The 23,022-nt window shown below is 43.9% G+C and overlaps 2 protein-coding genes across 2 annotated transcripts; one reads left to right on the top strand and one right to left on the bottom strand.

Moving 5' to 3' along the window:
* The first annotated feature begins 539 nt into the window (after positions 1-539).
* Positions 540-11,502, top strand: LOC145447209 (branched-chain-amino-acid aminotransferase, cytosolic-like). Its single transcript, XM_080325625.1, has 10 exons — positions 540-638; positions 1,324-1,350; positions 1,625-1,828; positions 1,888-1,998; positions 3,298-3,417; positions 5,696-5,859; positions 6,438-6,580; positions 8,422-8,579; positions 9,788-9,934; positions 10,535-11,502. The coding sequence occupies exons 1-10, from the start codon at positions 585-587 to the stop codon at positions 10,610-10,612; spliced, it is 1,206 nt and encodes a 401-aa protein (XP_080181751.1). The 5' UTR covers positions 540-584; the 3' UTR covers positions 10,613-11,502.
* A 5,282-nt stretch (positions 11,503-16,784) lies between these two features.
* Positions 16,785-20,095, bottom strand: LOC145446696 (uncharacterized). The gene is made up of 5 exons (XM_080325047.1): positions 19,442-20,095; positions 18,990-19,117; positions 18,740-18,926; positions 17,461-18,542; positions 16,785-16,905 (listed from the first exon to the last, which is right to left on the bottom strand). Exons 1-5 carry the CDS (start codon positions 20,093-20,095, stop codon positions 16,785-16,787), a joined length of 2,172 nt encoding a protein of 723 aa, XP_080181173.1.
* Between the last annotated feature and the right edge of the window lie 2,927 nt (positions 20,096-23,022).

A 23,022-nucleotide genomic window follows, 5' to 3' on the forward strand; every position in this document is an offset into this window, starting at 1 on the left:
GATGTCGCTCTGTGTCAATGACTATGAAACATGGGCGTTAAAAAATTTGACCAATCACAATTGAAATCCACACACCCACTAATCTGACGTAACTGTGCGTGACGTGCTATTTCGTCATTCACATAACACAGACCAAATTTCCTCTGATTATCTCGCACTCGCTTCCATAATAGTGGCATCGAAGTGCTACAATGAACTGGTAAGCCAGCGCGCGGTCGATTATATATTCGCTTTCGTTGGCAAAGATGGGGCGTACATGTCATACAGGATACTAAAGACGCCAGATAGTTATGAGTAGATTTAATACGTCACTCGACATGGGATTGCCTTCGTACTTTGCTAAGATTAATCGATAGCACAGACTGTAAACATAGGGAGAGCTATGCCGCATCTGCTCGATTGAGACGAGGACAACGTCGCTTGAAATTGTAGAGGTCAATATTGGCGCTGCACACGTCTAGACCGTATTAGTGCGACGGTTGTTGAACTCATTTGCCGTACCGGTTCGCCGTAATATAACGTGCAGTCTGTTACATGTGTGTGATAGAAAATAATATAGTATTTATTACTTAATTCGCTCGAATATGTCGCTGCGACCGACGATCAATCTGCTTCGAAGACAATTGTCGTCTCAACAGGTAACTACTCTCACAGCATGTCATGACTAGATTATTGCTTAAAATATTGTGATGATCGAACGTTGCCGCTGAGCACTAAACGGCGGGAAAACTGAAAAACAACGAATATGTCGTAGTCTCTCTCGTGAATTTCCATTTGTATCGGCATGCGATGACTCTTATTTTCGGTAATTTCGCAGTACTTTTCCATGCCCCAATTTCAGATATCCTTGATAATTCGCTCTTAGACGCACATTATTGGAACTAAAAGCCTTTATCAATGCGGGGAAATATGGATCGGTGTTACATGAACAATACATAACAGCCGGCGTTTGCGACAACCGATTTGAGATATGTAGCAGACGAATAACCCCGGGTCAATGAACTAGAGTCGTAGCAAGCGCGTGACAAATCCTGAAATAGTTATGCCTATGCCTATGGAGCGGCTATCTATTGGACTTCTCGTAATAGCCTAGGATTTGTCAGTATGGGGGGTGTGTTCGAATTCCGTGTTATCCCCGCCTACAACTTGATAACACTGGACAAGTAACTGAGTGCTGACAATTCCAACCCGTTTCTTTAAATACCATATTCCCGGATACTTTCATGACTGCTTTCTGTTTCAAGTTCATGTAAACCTATGGTACCGATATTCGGTTCCCAACTGCTGAACGCACATTCAACACGTACACTTTTGTGTTTCTAGATCAAAAGACATGGTTCAAGCTTTAAGGTAAGCAGCATTTCTTTCCCAAACCCGTAAATGTAATGCTGGTGATTTCGATATGCATCTGCAAACACCTGTTTCGCATGGTAGCCTACTTACCAGCCGATGAAACCGCCATCGGGAGTAATCGTATTTGATCAACTTAGCGGATAGCGAGCTTCCTTTCTCTTCACAATTCGTGGTAATCAGCTAAAATCATCGAAATTGGACTTTTCTGTGGGTTTACCCGATTTTCCAATCACGTTGACCTTGAAAGTGTTTTAACTCCCTGCACTTTCAGGCGTCCGATTTGACAGTTGATATCACGACCAGACCGCACCAAAAACCGGACGAGCCCGAAAAATGCCTTTTCGGTAAGCACTTCACGGACCACATGTTTCTGGTCGAGTGGACCAGACAGCACGGGTGGGGAGTGCCGCAAATCAAGCCGGTGCAAAATCTCAGCATACACCCGGCCACTTCGTGTCTGCACTACGCAATACAAGTACGGCGCGACTACGCGAATTGTGAAATGATAACATCTAATACAAAGGCGTTTTGCAGCTTTTTGAAGGGATGAAAGGATATCGAACGGTCGACAATAGAATAGCGATGTTCCGCCCTGAACATAATATGGACAGAATGCTGCGAACGGCAAAAAGAGCGGCATTACCGGTCAGTCGCGATAAGTTAATTTGCTTTTCAACACAAATGTACTTTTTAATGGGAACAATTAAATTCGGTATATGAACAATTGAACATTGAATAGTTACTAAATACCGCCTGACACGATCGAGATCTCAGGGTCGCTGTATATGCCTGGAAGCAAACTCGTCATTTCGTTCGGGAAATTCCCGATATGTGCGAACTGTGACTTCTGTAAATTTGCGAATCGGGCAACTCAAATCCACTGGTTTACGCGTAGTGCAATTGAGTGTAATAATGTCCTATTCGCAACTCTGACATGAACACGATTAACTAGCATATAACGAAGGCAACGTTGGAGGCACGAACGCTATCGCCATGTTCGGTTCCGGCTGAATTTATGTTGGAAAAAACTATTCGCTCTTCCAACAGCTGGTGAAGTAGTTTTCATGGCTTCACCATACTTTGGTGTGTGATCTGAAGTCGCTAAAATATTCGCGCACGATACTTAGCTGTGGAATTGCCAATGTCAATTAGTCGACGATCACGGTACCCGCCAATGGCATACGTTTAAAATTGAAAGTATATACCGATATTATTATTCAGTCGGTACTTCGTCAGAGCAACGCTATTATTACGTTGCCAAGCTACACACACTCGTTTCAAATCTATTCCGGTATCTAAAGTACGTTGAACTACTTGAAATGCAGACACGGTCGTTGAAAGCGTGACCTCAAAAGTTGACAAGTGCTATCACAAAACGGGTGTAATCAGATAGCCGTGTTGACTGGCTGGGGACTGTTTCATTTGGTGAAAAGATATTTTTATTGGGGTTGAAACGGAGTGATTGATTCTTCAATGCGTTGCCGCCATTGTGTATTGTGCACAGTAGATACAATGGCATTCACAATCGGGGAGCGACCCTGTTGTATCATAATCGTATCACATTCGCGGGTCTGCGGCAAATAATATTAAGTAAACCGTTGCGTTTGCCTGAAACGTTTGGAGCAAAATGTGCGTATAGTTGCAGTAAAAGGCAGCTTCAATGTGTGGTCCTGCGCGTCTTATCTTGCCTCACACTTGATGAAATCGAAGATCTAGGCTTTTTTATTGTATTGCGTTGAGCAATGCTCAAGAGTTAGGGTATTGATTCGAAAAGGGATGGCAGCCTGCATAGTACATACGTAACGATGACACTTTCACATGTTTGGGGTATATACTGTAACTTTGGTCCGACCTCAAAGTCATTTTGTAACGTTGAACTTCACGTTTCGTGCTGTTGAAACAGAATGCAATCACATTGACTTATCTGAGCCGTTTTCCTTGCAGGAATTTGATAAAGAAGAATTTTTAAAATGCATATCGGAATTGATTCGGGTGGACCAAGAATGGGTGCCGGACTCCACAAAAGCTTCTCTTTACATTCGACCAACGTTCATAAGTATGGAGGTGCGTTGGCATAGTTGCTATCGAAACTCTATCTGCTATTCTCGCCATCTTGACTTTCAAACATTCGAGCGTAACTTAATTCTGATTTCCGACGTCACTTCATTGACGAGCAGATAGAATTTTCCCCTTGCGGTCTTATCCCTCGCCCCGTCCGCATTTATTGTGAGTATCGATTTAGTATTATAGTCTACAGAAGTTTTGCCAACTTACAATACCCAACTGCTTTAGGGGAAACTAATTTTAATACTTAGGATTTTGTAAAGCAGAAGTAGTTTTTGTACAGGTTGACGACACTTTTATGAGTGAAATTTTCACAACATCTGGCGAAGTGGCCCGGTATCTCGGTAACTGATTTACAGAGGTGGTCAGTAACGAAGTACTTCTACTTTTTCGAAGTACTCAAGTAGTTTTCCTCTACTTCTCGTACTTACTCAAGTAGATCTGATTTTCGCTACTTCTACTTCTACTTCGTAATATTTTGTGATCTACTTACTTACTTTTCGCTATTGTCAGTTTGTCAAGTAGAAGTAGTTCAATCCTCCAATCAGGAAGATAGCCTGAGAAATTTCGGGGTGTTTTCACGGAGTATTAACATTTAATTTTCATAAAAGTTGAGTAAAGCGAAGAATTTTCGTCGCGCTTCGCGCGCAGTGGATACGGGGTGGCCAGTATGATTTCACAAAAGTTTGGGTGAAAATAATTTAGGTCGCGGGCTGGCGTGGTTCCGTTTACACCACATTGTCGTCCTTCGCCCATATGAAATAATTCATCACAGTATATAGGGCTAATACATGACGTTTGAAACTGATGTTTCGCAATCTAGCATTTACTTGTCATATCGTAATCTAGCATGTCCACGGCGTGTCCTAATCCGGAAAAGTGGACTCTGATTTTTTTTAGTTTTAGAGCTGTTTTAGCATATCACCTTTGAAACTTTCTGGACTAAAGGCAGGGCTGTATCCAAGGCACAAGGTTCCGAGTCACAAGTCAATCTCGCTTTTATAGTTTTGACTCGAGTCATTTTCAATTCAGTACCGAGTCAAGTTCGAGTCCAAGTCACGGAGTAGAGTGTCGAGTCCGAGTTATAGTGTTTTGACTCGAGTCCGAGTCCAAGTCATTGTGTTGACTGCTCTGTTTCCAGTTTAAGTCTTGCTAAACCCACTTTTTATTACTCTGTTTGGTGATATCGAATGGTTCGCATTTACAAAATGCTAATTTTCCTCACTTATACCAGTTTCTGGTAACATTTTCAAGTATTAGTACTGATAGACAAAATAATTATAGTGTGATCTGATAACTTTCGTATTCTTCGAAATTACAATGAAATGCCTGTCTTGGTAGACCCAGTCTCGAGTAATGTGACTTGGTACGAGACTCGGACTCCGAGTCATGCGCAATGACTCGAGTACAAGTCGAGTCAATACACAAATTGACTCGAGTCGAGTCGAGTCCTTTTTCATTTTTAAGAAAATGACTCGAGTCAAGTTGAGTCATCAAAAAATCGTGACTCGAGTCGAGTCATTACAACCCTGACTAAAGGCATGAAATAGGCTACAAGTTCCACTTTTAGAAGTAGTATTTACATTTTACTTTCAATTCCCAGTATCATATACTTTGAGTTATAATTTATATCAGTTCTTTTGCCTGGAGAACATACATGTTGAAGTAAAAAAGCAAGTGTAGTAATGCCTTTAATTTATGGAAAAGATATCGAAAATTGGATACCTGCTGGTATGAATCAATATGAATCAAGCTTGTCACCTTTCGCATAGTTCAATTTGTACCTTTTTACAATCCATGTGAACGAATTAGGATTGTTTTCACAACTACTCACTTACTTGAGTACTTTTAAAGTCAGTCAATTCTACTTCCACTTCAAGTAGTTTTAGGTTGCTTATGGAAGAAGTACTTCTACTTCTACTTGAGTAGCTTTCTTGACTACTTTGACCACCTCTGCTGATTTATCATTTCGAAAATTTTACTTGTCTGTTATGTCATAATTATTAATCATGCGTTAGTCGATAAGAGGTATCTTGCAATTCCGGAACAAACCACATCTGAGTAACTACTTTTAAAGTATGTAACACCTCGACAAAATTCTCTCTCTCTGAAAACACTTTTCATACCTTCGTTTTTTTACTTACGCTTCAAGTAGGTCTGGTATATCTTGAAAATAACTACTTCTACGTCTAATTTAGTAGAAATTTTCAACATTTGTTTTGCTTGTGTACCATTGCCAGCTACTACTTTTACCACCTCAAGTAATTTGTCTTTTCAGCCTACGCTCGGGGTCAATGTTCCGAATTCTGCGCTACTCTACACACTTTTGTGCCCCGTCGGGCCCTATTTCGAGACCGGGTCATTCGAGCCGGTTTCGCTTATGGCGGATCCAAAGTACATCAGAGCATTCCCGGGCGGCGTGGGGGTCTACAAGTTAGGAAGGTGCGTGATATCAAATACCGTATATGTTGTACACTTGTGGCTCGGCTAGCCCGATTACAGTGTGAAGATTAGCGTTCATATTATATCTCGATTAGAGCGTAGCGTGACTGTTTTATTCCCATTCGCGTGATAGCTGTAATGTAACAATTAACGTACCAAGCATTTTGCAATGCGCAATTGTGCGTATGCGATTCCTGTTGCCCTCGCGAGAGCTTGCCAATTTTAGCTTTTAACGCAAGCTATCGTGCCGCAGATTATCACGACTATCAACCGCCGATGTAGGCTGCCAACTTAGAATGGCTGCTTGTAGCACGGTGTGGTATGCTAATTGGTGTTCTATGTTAACCATTGAATCGCTGCTAAGCAGCTGTCGTCTGATTTACTTCCTGTGCAACATTCTAACCGCTCGCGCATTCTTTATGCGTTTCCTATGCGTCGGGGTGTTGCATGGTGCCAACAACGTGGGGATTATTTCACAATCGTAGCCGTTTTTCGTCATTGGCAATCGTCAGCCATTGCATTGCCCGCGATATGTGAATGTGAAGTCATCACATGCTAACGTAACCAATCGCACACAGCAACTACGGCCCGACGATCAACGTCCAGCAGGAAGCCCAGAAGCGTGGCTGCCAGCAGGTGCTCTGGCTGTACGGCGAGGATCACGAAATCACCGAAGTCGGCACCATGAACCTGTTCGTGTACTGGATCAACGAGCAAGGAGGTGAGAGCGAGACATTCCGGTGGTTTTTCTCGCCGAGAGGTCGAGAGATGTCGCGGCCCCATGTTTTTCAGATGCCAGGGCACTCGCGGACCAGGGGAAGCCTACTGTGACCCCGAGCAGGTCTTACATACTTCTTTTTTCTGATTTCTGCGCGCGCGCCTTGAAAAATAGACCGGCCTGTAGCGCGGTTTCTCTTAATGGAAAGCCGGCTGAATCGTTTCCGTCGGCGTGATTGCGAACATGATTACGGGTATTACGTAGGCTTACCATACGTCCTCTTTTAAGAGGATTTGTCCTCTTTTTTGACTTTTTTGAAAGTGTCCTCGGAGGACGCCCTTTTGTCCTCTTTTTTGAGATTTTGTCCTCTTTTTTAGGATTTAGAGCAGATTTAGAGCAAATTGCGAGTGATATGCCACATATTAGCACAGACGCGAAGCTCCGACGGGTGAAAAACGGTGATTTTAGCTCTAAGCGAAAAGATGACCTTTTTTTTTTTTTTTTTTTTTATTTTTTTTTTAGTAATCGATCTGGCGACGTGGAGTAAAAAACGTTATTTTGAGATCTGAGCGGAAAAGATGACCTTTTTTTTTTTTTTTTCTTTTTAGTCAACCGATCACAAAGTGGGAAAAATTAACCGATTTTTGGGAATTTCACTCCGGATCTACAAGTTGCAAATTTCTGAAACAGTGTCCTCTTTTTTGATTTCCAAAATATGGTAAGCCTAGTATTACGTATGGTCGTATGCAGATACGCGCGAATAGTTGTTTACTTCATTACATCGCATTGTAGTACAATGCGATGTAATGAACAGATATGAGGGACGTCGAAACGTCCAAACGGTCTCTAACGTCTACCGGGGCCTAATACCGAATATGACAGTGTTCGACCGTGACCCTTTGTCTGTCTTTCTTCAGTCTAGGCCAGTGGTATATAAAAAAATCTATTACATTACATTGCACATCTAACCGCTTGTGATCAAAGTAGCAATCGTTGGTAAATCGTTTAGGATTGCGAGGCTTCACCTTGGAAAGCGCCTCGCAACATAACTTGGTACGAATTGCTGAATTGCAAATGGGCTTATAAATATTTGAACCACGGTACCACTGCTTTAGACGCTCTTCCTTGCTCTTTATCACCTGCTCACGTTAGTGCGGTAAGTCGCGATCAACCCGTAGTATTGCCACAAGTGCAATGAAATAGGCTTGGACGGAAAAATACCTAATTATCTGTAGGTATAGTGGAGAACGGCGTTCTATTTTGTGGTCACATAAGGATGATTATCGATAGATTGTGATGATATCACAATGAGCGATACTCGAGTAATCGATTATAAGCCTAATACGCGATTCGCACTCGAATCACTCGGATATTCGATTTACCTGGGACACGTAGGCCTAAAGAAGAACGCCTTGCGCATACTTAAAATAAGCATGGGTTTTCTTTCCGCAGCACACGCGGCCTCCCATTGCCTTGTTGAACAATGAACAATTGAACATACGCTGCTTGCGATCCTGCCGAGAAGGCGTCCACGCGAATATACCCGACTGACCACTGGTGCTGGTGTTGCGGTTGTCAGTGAATCCGACATGTGGTGAATTTGGCATTTGGCGGCTCATAACCCGAATACATTAATTCATACAAACTAAATTCCTAACGCGGAATTCAGTGAAGAAATCATTTACGAGTTATTAACGCAATCTTGATGCATTGCATTAATACAATAATAATAGCTTTTACATTTTTAATGCCAAATTCTCCGTGTGCTGAATTCATTGGCAACCGTTGTAAAACCGCTCATCGATCTCCAAGCGAAATAGCAACCCGATCATTTTCGATTGCAGAGAAAGAACTCATCACAATGCCGTTGGATAGCGGCATCATACTGCCCGGAGTGACGAGAACGAGCCTCCTCGAGTTGGCCCATCAGTGGGACGAGTTCAAAGTGACCGAAGCACGCTTCACGATGAGCGACGTGAAGAAGGCGCTGAACGAAAATAGGGTGTGTTTGTTGCCGTGTTTTGCTCTTATGTGCTTACTCCGCGAAGTGGTGCTTTACCAATGGGGTACGCGTTCGAGTCCCATCTAGGCTAATAATATCCATTGAACCGCGTAAGCGGTGTCTTACAAAAGCCAAGAACTAATGTAGGCCGTGTTATGAACCGGCAGCTCAGGAATCATGAAAAATAGTATCAGCCAATGGTGTAAAATGACCAATGTAGTCGAAATGCCATGAATAATGAAGTGTCTGTTCGGCCCCATGACGGCCGGCATGGTGACGTTGCGATAGTGCAGTCGATATAAGCGCGCTTTGTGGATAGGTATCTCTGCGTTGAATGTGAGGGAAATGGTGTGGGGGTGATTGCGTTCGGTACGTTTAAACCGTGGCAGCGCGAGGTTCTACCTGTGAATACGCTCTGAAATTGAAGCCGGGCATTGTGCAGTCAGGATTCCTCGGATTTCTTTGCATAGTTGCATTACCGTTGGGATCGCGCGCGATTTAAGGCGGCGAAATTGACTCTACAATACACTTTTGCTCACACGAGTCCGCGAAAGACTATGATTGGTGTAACGTGATCACACGCCCAACTCGACACGGCTGTTTTTCGGGCGTTTTAACGGGTCGGTGTTTGCCTGCTTGGACAACGCCCAGGCTATCGAGGCGTTTGCTCTGTATGTGTGTGCATTACCTCGTTGAGACGGCACGCGCGACCTCGGATGCACCCCGCCTTCAAGCGGAAACGATCGTTCAATAGGTAATAACCGCCGCCGGTCGCTTATCGATGCTGGATTTAGGATTGTTTAATACGCGTTGCGTCGTGCGCTCGATTGGGTAGCGCGTGCCGGTCAATGGAGATATGCTAGATTGATTACTGGAACACCCAGTAATTTAATGACCGGTGCCTGGCCAATCTGGGATAATTCGAGAATTAATAGCGAAAAACTCAAATAACTCCACTACCAGTTGGAATTGAGTCAAAGTTGTTTTGCGTCGTCTTTGAAGACAACTCAACAATTCATGGGGTTGACATAAAAATTTTAATTGGCTCTGCGGCTGCTTTGATACTTATTAGAATTGAACCAAATTTGGTCTGCAGGTTTTTTGGGGTATAACCTGACAATTTAATCAGTGAATGGCTGGAATCCGGAAACAAGTTATTTTTGAACAGCCCTAGTGCAGCCCGCCCGTAACGTGGTTTTTCTGTTAAGCTGATCGAAATGTTCGGAGCCGGCACGGCGTGCGTCGTCTGTCCCGTTAATAAAATCCTATACGTGGACGAGGAATTGCACATTCCCACCATGGACACGGGTGCCGAATTATCGAGGAGATTTCTGAACGTGTTGAACGATATTCAGGTGAGTGCTTGCCGCTTTCTTGCAATTGCGAACACGAAACGGGACTGTTGCGTGTAGCGACGGTTAGCCGTTACGGTAACAGAAGAGTGATTTAGATGCACCTGCCACCAGTGGCAAAACTAGGCCTAGAATACTCTTCTACTCACTTTAGTTTTGTCCGCCATATACACTAGTATTCTTATTAATATCTAACATGCCGTTGTTTGACCTTGCTAACAAGCATTATCCTATATAGTCTTGGTAATCGCATGATTGTAGTTGAGGAAGCTTTTGTCTGCAACTTCCCCGTATGAGATCACTAGCGTGACTTCGAGAGTTGTGTAGGAGTAAGCAAAGCGCTATTTGTTTCATGCGCTGGCACCTGAAACCAGTGCGGTATTCCGTGTAAAGTCACTGTGATATTTCACAAGCGCCGTCTGCTCACGTAATTCTAACAGCATATCGTCTGGGAAAGGTTGAATGCGGCAGACGAGTTGAGAATTAAGACTCAACGCTGACTACGTCTGGTTGTGGTGCTCAGTAACGAGTAACAACTAGAGAGCTCGCTGATTTATGGTGTTTCATTTTGTTAAATTGCTATGTAACTGCGTTTTTCAACAGTACGGCCGAATCGAACACGACTGGTCCTACACGGTGATGGATCTGCCGGAACAGTCGCTCGGTTCCTTGAAAATATAGCGGCTGCGAAGAGTTATTGCTTTTTCTTTAATTTTTGTTTTTGCACCTCTTGATTTTTGTCACACCTACACAAGGTTATGCGTGTACATAGCGAATTTCATCATTGTCTTGGGCTGGGCGCGGCGATTGTTCGATGCTGGAATCCGAGTCTGGTATATATCAAAATGCTTTCAACTGTCGTCTACTCATCGTTTTTACGCTCGGCTCGGATTCAAATCAGCCGGCTCTTCGCTTTGGCCTGCCCGACGCTTACACATCTGAAGCACAAAGTTACACACGATTTTCTTTAGTTTACTATGACCGTAGGACTACACTGCGCGATTTTCACTGGTTGCAACGATCATTGTTTCATAGTCTTTCGGGTAGCCCGCATTCAAGTTTCGTCGATTTTTTGCGTCTGACGCGATACACGCTCCCAAACGACTTTCCGTCAAGAATTGAGCGTCTTATTGCATTAAAATATACTTTCCGCATCCCCTGCCAGTGACGCCCAATTGTTGGCGATCAGATGAGCCTGAGCGACTGTGTGAGGGTGGCAAAATACTTTTCGTCATCATATACAATATGGAGGCATGTGCCGTCATTCGACCCGTCTGTTATACGATAACACGCGCACTGCAGCCGGTAGCGCATCGTCTGTAGGATGCAGTTTTCGTTTTTACGGCACTGATCACGTATATATATTAGTTAACGGTATTGTCGTGTGAATTTTACATTGTTCAGACTTTGCCAAGTGAGTAAGTGATGTCTTGAGTTCACGCGAGTTTTCTATTCCTTTCGCCTTTGAAGTTCTAGTATTGCTGTAGTGACGCTTCTAATCTGGCCGCACTCAGGTACACAAGTCGCCGTTCTTGAATATTGATTTGCTGAATAAAGTGATTTAGCCTGTGTTTTGTGGTCTGACTGGTCTTCCATTACGTGGAGGTCATAGTACGCGGCGCGTCCTGTCAAGGCAATTGAGCTGCTCAGTCAGGGCGGAGTAGTTTCTTCTACTGTCGCAGGCTTCTTGTACTAGTGTGGTACTTGAGTGCGTAGTTTCTAACTCCTCCAACGATCGCAGATGTAGTTCTATTTCGTTTAAGTAATATTAGTTTAGTCGACATCGGCAGTGGGAGATATACACTTTTGTCATGCAAGGAGCCACGGTGTGGTCTGTGATAGTTCGGCTGGAGTGTTTAACTCTGGATGCCATTCCTGTGGCAACCGACCCATGTCCTACCTATTTATTGCGAATTTGAACATTGGGCAATATCGTTTACCCGACTCCTGGATTTCAGACATGTTTCGGTAGTCTGAATTTGTATCTCAAATGCTCATGACTGTACAGTGTACTTAGGGCTCTTCAAAAATGACTTTTTTTCTCAAATCGTACTGGCTACTTGATAAAATTGTTAGGTTACCTAATTTAAGCCTACACACAAAATTTGGTTCAATTCCAGCCAGTAACCGCTTTGCTACAGGAGAAGAAAGTTTCTATTTATTATATATAAATAACAAAAAATTTGAAAATTTTCTGTTCACCCCATGAAAGTGTTAGGCTGTCTATAGAAACGATGCTCACCAAATTTGGTTCAATTCCGACCAGTGGAAGCGGAGTTATTGCCGTCGAAAAATTTTGATTTGAATAAATTAGTATTTACGGTGACCGATTCTTTGTTTATTCATTATAGTTGTGCTCACCGTAAATACTATTTTATTCAAATTTTTCGACGGCAATAACTTCGCTTCCACTGGTCGGAATTGAACCAAATTTGGCGAGCATCGTTTCTATAGACAGCCTAACACTTTCATGGGGTGAACAGAAAATTTTCAAATTTTTTGTTATTTATTTTTATATAATAAATAGAAACTTTCTTCTCCTGTAGCAAAGCGGTTACTGGCTGGAATTGAACCAAATTTTGTGTGTAGGCTTAAATTAGGTAACCTAACAATTTTACCAAGTAGCCAGTACAATTTGAGTAAAAAAGTCATTTTTGAAGAGCCCTAGGTACATGTACTAGCCACGCGGACGACACCAACAGAAAAAATAATAAATTGCATGCCAATGGATATCCAGGACGTGACGAGGCGAAATTGATGACCTTTTTTTATTCGTCGGCTGCCCAACATTCGAGTTTAGGCTACTCAGAAATTGAATCTGGTAGTACGGTTCAAAATATATCTGACTATGGCCCAAGCAATGAGACCGCGGGCTGCGAGCGAGATAGCGTAATGGTGATGCGTCCGGCTTCTTGATCGGTAGGCCGTGGGTTCGATCCCGGCTGGCTCAGACCAAAGACTCGAAAACTGGTGTCCGCAGCTATCCTGCTAGGCGCTCAGCATCCACGGATAGCATGAAGGAGAAAAAAGGGGGTGCAGACTAGGTGCCCTTACGGTCGTATCGCATCATCGTCGTCAACGCATCTTGATGGTGCAGGCGAACACGAATACACCCTTTCTCTCTAAAATAGGTTAAGAACCACCGAGATATAGACATCCTTCACTTATGTCCAAATGACGAGGCAGATAGTTCCGATTGGTAAATGAATTGTTTCCCTCTAAATCAAAAGTGATGTTCCAATGTCGGCAATACAGTGTACTGAGTACACGGGTCAAAGACACTCACGCGCCTAATATGGAGGGCCGGTGACCACAATGAAGGAACGATATGAAAATGTGGTGGTCATGCCGACTAATGCCTAAAACAAAACCTGTGTGGAGAGCGAGGCAAAATAGAAACTTGGTGGCAGATGTTGTAATCTTATTGGTTGACCTGATTCATTCCAACTGTACAATATGTGGAGTTCACCTCCGTGTGCACGGTGTACTGTAGGCTACTTGTGTAGCCTCTCGACAAGTGGAAAAGATTTCAAATATGGGACTGAATTTTTTTAATAATATTGGTAATAGCACCCTGTCTCGGCCCAAGTGAGCAGATTTACAGATACAGTTAAGGAGGTGCCGGTGCCTTCGAAAATTTAGGGCACGTAATCTAATAATTATACATCGGTCAGGCACTTTGATGCATGTTGGTGTTTCGTGACAGACCGTTTTCTATATAGTCAAAAAATATTGGAATCGTACAAACGTACCTGACTAAAATTTCTGTAGTTAGACGCACAAGATTCGAAATTGGCATTTCCTCACCGAGCGCATCATTTTCCTTTGCGGATGCACCGGGTCCGGGTGGCACTTTTGGTGGCATCTTTCAATTGCAGTGATAATTACGGATGGTGGCGGCTTTATTCAGCATATTTGCAATAAGCGTAGTACACAATGCACCATGCGATACTCAATATTATAATAATAATCGTTGGGTTATATCTTTCATCTGAACAACTCACAGACAATGTACATACAATGCGATAAGACACAATGCGGTGTAATGAACAGATAGGAGGATGTCGAACGACACGCATGCAGTTACGATCCTTATTCTAACATCCACCTCGGCCTAGAGTGCACGATGTCGCAGTTCTTTTCGATGTTGATCTTGTTGAAGCCGCGGCCCTTCTAGTTCTTTCCATTCCTTGTGAGTGCCCAGGAGGAGCCTCGCGACAGGAATCAAACTGAGTCCGCCTGATTGGTGGGCGCTTATCGTTGCCACTACGCTATCTCCTCCGCTATCTCCCTTATATTGCGATGTAATCAACAGATTAAAGAATGCCAAAACGACCAGTTGGGGTCTCTCAATCTGGCATCCACCTCGGCCTATAGTGCCCGACATCACAGTCTTTTCGATGTCAATCTTTATTCATCGTTTCTTTTCAGACGCTCCTGCTTGCTCTTTTCTTTTCTTAGTACGTTCTTCGTCGGGTATTTTCTGCGCTTTTTATCGCCGTATATTAACGACGACACGGGGAAGTGGGGCCCAGATTAATCTCGGGACAGGCCTACACCCAGGCCGTCAACGCAAGTAATCAGTAATTAGCAACATTTTCATCATTTCAAAACACCTCAAAACTGCGATACAATGAGAGAATATAAAAGGCAAGCAACAAAATGAAGTGGCATGTTGCGGAAGGTGAGATCAATTTCCCAGGTCGTGGATTTGTGTTCGGGTAATCTTAAGGGCTGACTAAATTGTGATATTTGGACTTGAATGTGGACAAATGGTCGACGACTGTTGGATAGTAGGCGAGATGATGTTCCGTCCTGATGATATGATAGTCGTTCCTCGAGGACGCGCGTGTGTTGCACTTGTGCACTTTTGACTTCGAGGTAAAGTAGTCGTTGAAATTTGAGGGGCAATGACGCCAGAGTCGCATCGGATCCGGACTTGGATCGCGTACTTTTTGATACGGTCAGAATCGCTATTGCAGACTATTGATGAGCATGACTATTGTAACTACCAACCACACTGTAGCCGAAAATAGGAACGAGCTGTGTTTAATACAAACCTCTGAGTTTTTATCATCATGTTTGTTTTGTTGCAATATTCAATATAAAACCTGAATTCGTACAGTATATGGTCTACTCTTGTAGTAGTTACTATAGAAATGTAGTATAGATAGGTATAAGAATAAGATTAGGGTTACCATATTTTGTGGCTCAAATTACGCACAGTCTTTAGCCCCTACTAGTGAGTTTTTCAATTAGGTATGAACACATTGTCTGTCGATATGACGCCATACTACCAAAGCTTTGCCCATCGACAGGAGTGGGACATAGGTCCTGAATTGAGCATTCTGAGCACTGGTGATTGCTAGCGTTTGTACAGGGATATCTAGAACTTCTATCTCGCAAACCTGTTTGCGGTACCGATTTGAGTGAGTAGTGAGTATACATGCGTTTTCATATTCAATCACAACCGACATCATCATATGATCATTGGTTTAATAGCAATTTTATAAGTTCAATACACCACAGAAATGCGATACAATGAGAGATAGGAAGGTGTCGAAGCGACTTGGAGTAGTCTATGAAATCGGACACCCACCTTGACCTATAGTGTAGTATTACCACCGAGCTTCTAGCTGTAAGACTGACTACTTAAACAGAAACCTTTACAAGCCGAACTCGAAGTGTATTCCCCAGCAGACCACATGCATGTCTGTTATTCCAACAATACAGGAACCCATCTCTGGGCGCTCAATCAAGCATATCATAACACCACATCTCCCTTTTTTAAGTGGGAGAGACATCAACACTACTTACACATAGCCTATACAAGTGACAAGGCATCGTCCGCTGGCACCATGTAGTATTACCAGCGAGCTTCTAGCTGTAAGACTGACTACGTAGACAGATACCTATACAAGCCGAACTCGAAGTGTATTCCCCAGCAGACCACATGCATGTCTGTTATTCCAACAATACAGGAACCCATCTCTGGGCGCTCAATCAAGCATATCATAACACCACACCTAGGCCAGGGGATCTCAGCCCATTCTTGGCCGTGGCCCATTTTCCGGTTTGAAAATGTGCTGCGGCCCACCTCTTATCTTGGAGTCATAATCCTGTTCAATGGGTGGTAATCGACGGCGGCCATATGCCTATTTCTCTAAAATATGCGCATTTTCTCTTAATTCACAGATAATATTTAAATGTAGACCTCTCGGCCCATGAAATCGCGCGAAGCGCGACGAAAATTTCCGTGTCTAATAAATATCCTCCAACAAACGACCAACGAAATAATCTCGGGCCCCTTCGAGCTCCCGCAATTGGAGGTTTGGATGCCTCAGTTACGGCCCTGGTAGATCATAGGCTAAAACTATGTGCATATTATGATCGTCCGCTGCTCCATTCGCGTCGCGAAACACAATGATCAAATCCACGCATCCCCTGTTTGATTGGGATTTTAGTTCCACTATTGTGGGGAATAATATAATTGTTCTGGGTCAGCTTCAAACAATTCATTGGTGAATGGGGTACTACAGAGAAGTGGAGAAAGATTTATTTAATATGCATGCTGTACAATCCACATTGCAGCCTATGTCTTGAACCAAACCAACTGAAGTTGATATGTCAGAATATTCAATCCAATGATACAATCAATTCATGTGACTCTTGCATTATGTACAATGATTTCCAGGGCGGACATTTTAAACCGACTCCAATGATTAATGCGCTCCGCTATTATTATTATTAAAGGTTTTCAGTGGCACTTATCACCTGTTAAGGTCTTGTGTGCCACGGACGCAAATAAGATCAGCAAAATTCAAGAAAAAGGCACTCAGCATGACAACGGCACTCAGATGTATCTACCACTTGATAGAACAAATTCAGCAACAGCTGCCGATGAGGCTGGGTTAGACAACACTTGGAACAGAGTAAAATGAAGATTGAGCCTAGTACACTCGTCGCGCAGAAATCTGCGATAAAATTGATACTCCGGACACACAATAACAAAATGGTACACCGTTTCAGGTACGTGACAACGTTCACAAAGGGGGGAGGGAACACAACCGATTTTGAACAGATGACTCTTCAGCTTGCAGTGTCCAGTGCGGAGCCGGAACATGATGGAGTCGAATAGACGATTGTAGGGCACCGGCGCAGGCGCGAGGACTGATTCTCGGAATTGACGGTAGTGCGACCCGGTGTCCGAATAACGGTATTGGTCTTGCCAGAGGTCAACACACAGTGATCTGATTGCAGCCTTGGCTTCTGGTAGTGACACTGTCGCTGCCTCGGTTGGAGGAGGGCATAACGATGCCGTCCTAGCAAGTTCATCGGCTTGGCTATTTCCCGGGATCCCACTGTGTCCTGGGATCTAAGCCAGAGTTACATGGAGGCGCTGATTGTTGACCTGAAGTAAGAATTCGAAAATATTTAGTAAAATTGCGTTGGTGCTGCACGGTAGCTGTGTTCGCGATACATTTGAAATGGATTTGAGGGCACCGAGACAATCTGACTGAATGATATACCGAGAGTACGATGAGCCATGTTCTGTAATCCACTTCAAAGCATGAAGAATGGCGCTCAATTCGGCGGAATAACTGGAATATGCATTCGGTAACGCTTTGGATAATTGAACGGAGTGGGCGGGAATAAACAGGCCGTAGCCAACACCGTTCTCAGTCTTGGACCCGTCAGTGTACATCGTTAGGAAACCTGCGTATTTTTCAAAAATGAAATCTAGGCTATTAGATAGGATAACTGGGGGCGTGGAGCACTTCGATATAGTCTCGCAAAGTTCGAGATCGACGTTTGGACACGGCGCGGTACACTGGGCGGGAAATGAGGTTGGCTTGGTCTGCAGTTTGAATTCTCGCAGTGAAGGTATCTGTGTGATTATATTAAATGTTCGGAAGTTGGGGTTTGTTAGATGATAGATCTCGTGCCAAGTTCCTTCTATCAGCTGTTCACGGTACGGAATCATCGATGGCACCGTTTGCAATTTACAACGGAGGTTGAGACACAGCTGGATATGACGAATGCTAAGCGGCATCTCATTACAAGCAGCTTGTAGCGCGCATATAGGTGAGCTTCGCATCGCCCCACAGCAGAGACGTAGTGCACGGTTCTGGATTGTTTGGACTTTCGCAAGGTGACACTTCGGGGCAAAGAAGTATGCTACCATCCCATACTCTATGACGGGACGTATCAATGCTCTATACAGCATCAAGAGGGATCTTTTACCAGCGCCCCATGCCGTCCCTGTAAGAATTCGTATAAGGTTGAGTCTTTTGCTACATTTATCGACGATCTTGTCGATGTGGTATTTGTAGGACAATGTTTTGTCGAAAGTCACTCCTAAATACCTCACCGTATTTTGCACTGAAATGGATTTGCCTCCGAGATGCAAGGACACCTGGGGGAATTTTCGTTTGCGAGAGAATATCATGGCCACAGTCTTGGATTCCGAAATAATGAAGCCCCACTTTTGGCACCAGTCGTGTATGGCGTTGAGGGATATTTGCACATTATCAGCGAGTGATGGGATAGACAATCCACTGTCCCAAACAGCAACATCGTCTGCATACAGCGCATGGTCACATTTAATAATCTGTGGTAGATCATTAATCATAATCGAGAACAGAATCGGGCTTATCACACAACCCTGGGGCAAGCCATTTTCAAGGGTATATTCTGCCGAAAGAGAGTTTCCAACTCTCACTTGAAACACCCGCTCCGTCAGAAAGTTTTCAATCCACAAAAGCATGTTACCTCGTATTCCCATCTGGGAAAGTTTATACAGCAAACCTTTCTCCATACCATATCGTATGCACTCTGGAAATCGATGAAGACGGAAACAACTGATCTCTGATTGTTGATCGCTTTGTAGGCGGTATCGTCGAGACGCAGGATGTGATCGAGGGTGCTCCGACGTTGACGAAAACCGGATTGGCTGGGAGATAATAGATTGTTCGATTCAACGTACCACTTCAACCTGTACACAATCATGGTTTCCATTATTTTACAAATGTGACTAGTTAATGAGATTGGCCTATACGACTTGGGTTGAGACTTAATTTTTCCACTTTTCAGGATGGGGACGACAACTGATCGCTTCCAGGATTCGGGTATTTCACTTTTGTCCCACGATCTGTTGAACAACGCAAGAAGATCAGTGAGCGAGTTCTGAGATAAATTTTTAAGCATTTGATAGCAAATTGAGTCACCGCCGGGAGACGATTTACCACGTGAAGCAATTGCAGACATCATTTCTTCCCGGCTGAAAGGAATATTAATTGGGCCCGCAGTAGAAGAGGAAAAAATAGGGTGAATCATGCTATCACACATTTGGTGAGACCGGAATGCCTCTGTGTAGTGATTGGAGCTGCTGACATCACGAAAGAGTTTGCCGAATACATTAGCTTTTCCATAGTCGTCCGAAATAGTGATATTATTGTCAACGATATGTGTGATTGCTCGAGATGAAGTTTGACCGGAGATTGACCTTACCACATTCCATATCTTTTTAAAACCCGAGTGCTCGTTCAAGGATGCACAGAAATCCTCCCAACATGTGCGTTTTGCTGCCAAGATCGTTTTTCGGCATTCTGCTCTCGTCTTCTTGAATTGTAACACGTCTGCTGTGGAGAATGTCCGCTTCATTTTCTGAAAAGCTGCTTTTTTACGACGGATTGCTCTTTGACACGTTGCAGTCCACCAAGGCACGGGGTTCTTTTCGGGGGTCTTCAGACGCGGTATTGTTTCCTCAGCAGAGACGAGCAGGAATTTTGTTATGGTTTCGTTCAAACTTTCCGCATTGAAATTTCGAAGGTCATATGAGCATAGTTGGTCGTTCACAAGTCTCGAAAATGTAGGCCAGCCTGCTCTATTAAATATCCATCTTGGCGGTCTTGGTATTCTGCGAAGGATCCTATCGTTGTAGGTGATGAAGACGACAAGATGATCGCTCCCAAGAAGTCGCTCTGATACCGTAGTCAGGCATTTTGCCGCAATATCTCTAGAGACCAATGTTAAGTCGATAAGGGACCAGCGATTCACCGCATTAGTTGAGATGTTGAGTCTGGTAGGAGACCTTGAATTTAGTAACACCATGCTATGATGGTCCATAACATCATAAAGCAGCGTTCCGCGTTGGTTGTTCATGTGGCTCCACGACGTGTGGTGAGCGTTGAAATCACCTCATATAATGGCCCATGACGATAAACTATCGAAAAACTGCAGGTCGCATCGATTCAACGTACAGTCTGGGGGTATGTAGACATTACAGATGGTAATATTGCAAACCTTCACCGCGAGAACTTCGAGTTTGGATTGTTTTGTAAAAAGAATACTTGATGAGAGAGTTTCAACGACAAAAATGCATAACCCACCCGAGTGAAGAGTTTTGTCTTGCCGATATATGGTATAGCCATGTATCCTAGGAGAGTACCTTTCAACAAGATGCGTCTCCTGCAGAATTATAACGTCAGGTTTCGCTTCTAGCGTCGCGAGATAATGTTTGAGTTCATGCAATTTTCGATAGATACCGCGACAGTTCCATTGCATCAGGTTCAGCGATTGGGTCAAGCTGAAGGCTGTTTTGATGCAGACGGAACAGAGGACTGACAACGGTTGTTGCAAGTATCAGAGACTGATTTAAGGGTTGCACTCTCAACTGTGTACCCCAGGTATTTGGAGGAAACTTCCGCGACTAGGCTGAATACATTGCTATTCCCGTCTTTGCATGCTGTAACAGTAAGTTGTACGATTTCCGCAACAAGCGCAAGTAGGCGAATTGGATCGAGTTGTGCTATTGCTGCAGCTGTGTTATGGACTCGGACTGGGGGTTCTCGGGCTATGGGCTCATTATCGAAACGTTGGTTATTACGAGGCACGAAGTAGCGTAGGTCGGCGTCGTTGGGGGCTGGTGTCGTAATGCGCGATGTATTCCTTCTACTATGTCTAAGCACTTGCGAGTACGCGAGGTCTCGGCTTGGAACGTTATTACTAGCGAGCTCTACATCTGGCGTAATCGGGCTAGGATTTTCGCGTAGTAGTAGGGTTTCTTTCGCCTCGGAGTAGGAAACCTGATTGCGTTCTTTAATTATTTGTATCCGCGCTTCTTCCTTGTATTTAGGGCAGCCTGCGTAAGCTGCACTATGCGGTTTGTTGCAATTGAGACATTGTACTAAATTTTTACAGTCACTGGACTTATGATCTGATCCCCCACATTTGGTACAGCAATGTTTTCCACGGCATTTCGTCGCTGTATGGCCGAAACGGTTGCAGTTGTAGCATCTGGTCGGTGGTGGGTTGTACGGTCGGGTTTGGAATCGGAGATAGGCGAATGTTAGAAACCGGGGGACTGTAGTGCTAGTAAAATTCAAAAGAACTGATTGACAGGGTTCAAAGCCTTCGTCTGTCTTCCTACGAAATCGTTTGACATAGGAAACCTTGTACTTTTGGAACCCGTCCAGCAACTCGTCATCTGATATCTCTATGGGCACGCCCCAGATCACAGCCCTAGATGCTGGGGGTTTGGGTAAGAAAACGGAGGCTTTAATCGGGATGTTAGTCTTCGCGTGGGTGAGCGTATCGCATTCCAGGAGTTTCTTTACTTGCTTAGCGTTAACACAAGATATAAGCAGATCGCCAGAATTAAGCATGTGAATGCTTTCCGAACTACCAACAAGGTGAAATATTGCACTGTTGACTGCGGTGGGGTGATATTGCCTTAACGACCTATTTGTACCGGTCACCAAAACCTTCAAATTATTTCCATCGGAGCACGGCGCACCACTATCTACGTTTTCAGCACTGTTGGACGATGAAGGTGGCGCATAGTGTCTGGCAGGAATCTTAGCATCTGTACTGCAACTCTCATCGCTGTCGCAAAGGTTCTCGTCTTCTGGTCGGACCCGCTTCCTTAGGGAAGTGTGATCCGACACCTCCATTTTAACAACAAGGGAGCAATGAATCTGTCCCTTCACTTGCACTTATCTGGGTACAACAAGCTATACGCAATTCCACGTAACGACTTTCTTCGGTATTCGAACGCTTTCGGCGACCAATTATCTACCTGTAGCAGAGACAATTACGAGCTCCGCACGCGGCGACGATCACTCGACGAATGAATGCGCTCTGCTAAATCAGGGATATCTAGTTTCTAGATATCCCTGCGCTAAATCCTCAATCCATTACGATTCGTAGCGGTGGTGCAGTATACCTCAACTAGAAGTTGCTAATAATCGGCAATTATTGCTATTTTTATCTTACAATAATACGACTTGCCTAAGTACAGTAAATCTATACATCAATTACACTTCATTCCGAGTTTATTGCACATTCCTTTCAACTGCCCATCGGCATATGCCCCTGCCCGAATACTTGGTTACTTCGGCATTTCCTTCCAGTTATTATATACTCGAAATTATTTTAGTTGCTGTTAGCCGTAGGTGGTCATAGCTAGTGGAAAAGGCCGCCGTTTCTCCCTCCCGTTATGGACTTGTACATGCTGACTCCATACGTGCCACTACGTCTCATCAGAGTCGGTTGAAAAGCTTTACGTAGCCTATGAATAATTAGATATTATGAATATATTTTTAGCGATTAACGTAACAAATACAACTAAACTTACATTAATTCTAAAATTTTCTAAATAACTCTGTGACCCACCTCAAATGCTCTTGTGGCCCACCAGTGGGCCATGGCCCACCCTTTGGGAACCCCTGGCCTAGGCGATGTAAAGAGGAGGCATGTACACTGAATGAAAAGTAAAGAAGATAGCATAGAAAAAAGCAAGCGACAAAAATGGGGTGGCATGTCATGGAAGGCGAGATCGATAGGTCAGTCGTGATCCGGTAATTTTGAGGATGGACTAGTATTCATTTAGTAGTAATTGCTTGTATTTCGACTTGAATGTGGACATGCTCGTCGACTGTCGGATAGCCGGCGGGATACTGTTCCAAACATCAGGTCCGGCATATTTGATGGAGCGATGATCTTTTGGTCGATCATCCGATATTTAGACGACGTGGACGCGCGTGTGTTGTACTTGTGCGCTTTTGATTCCGAGGTAAAAAAAAGTCATT

The sequence above is a fragment of the Botryllus schlosseri genome, chromosome 9, assembly GCF_051294905.1.
Source record: "Botryllus schlosseri isolate E-star chromosome 9, Bs_hap1, whole genome shotgun sequence".
Classification (NCBI taxonomy): domain Eukaryota; kingdom Metazoa; phylum Chordata; class Ascidiacea; order Stolidobranchia; family Styelidae; genus Botryllus; species Botryllus schlosseri.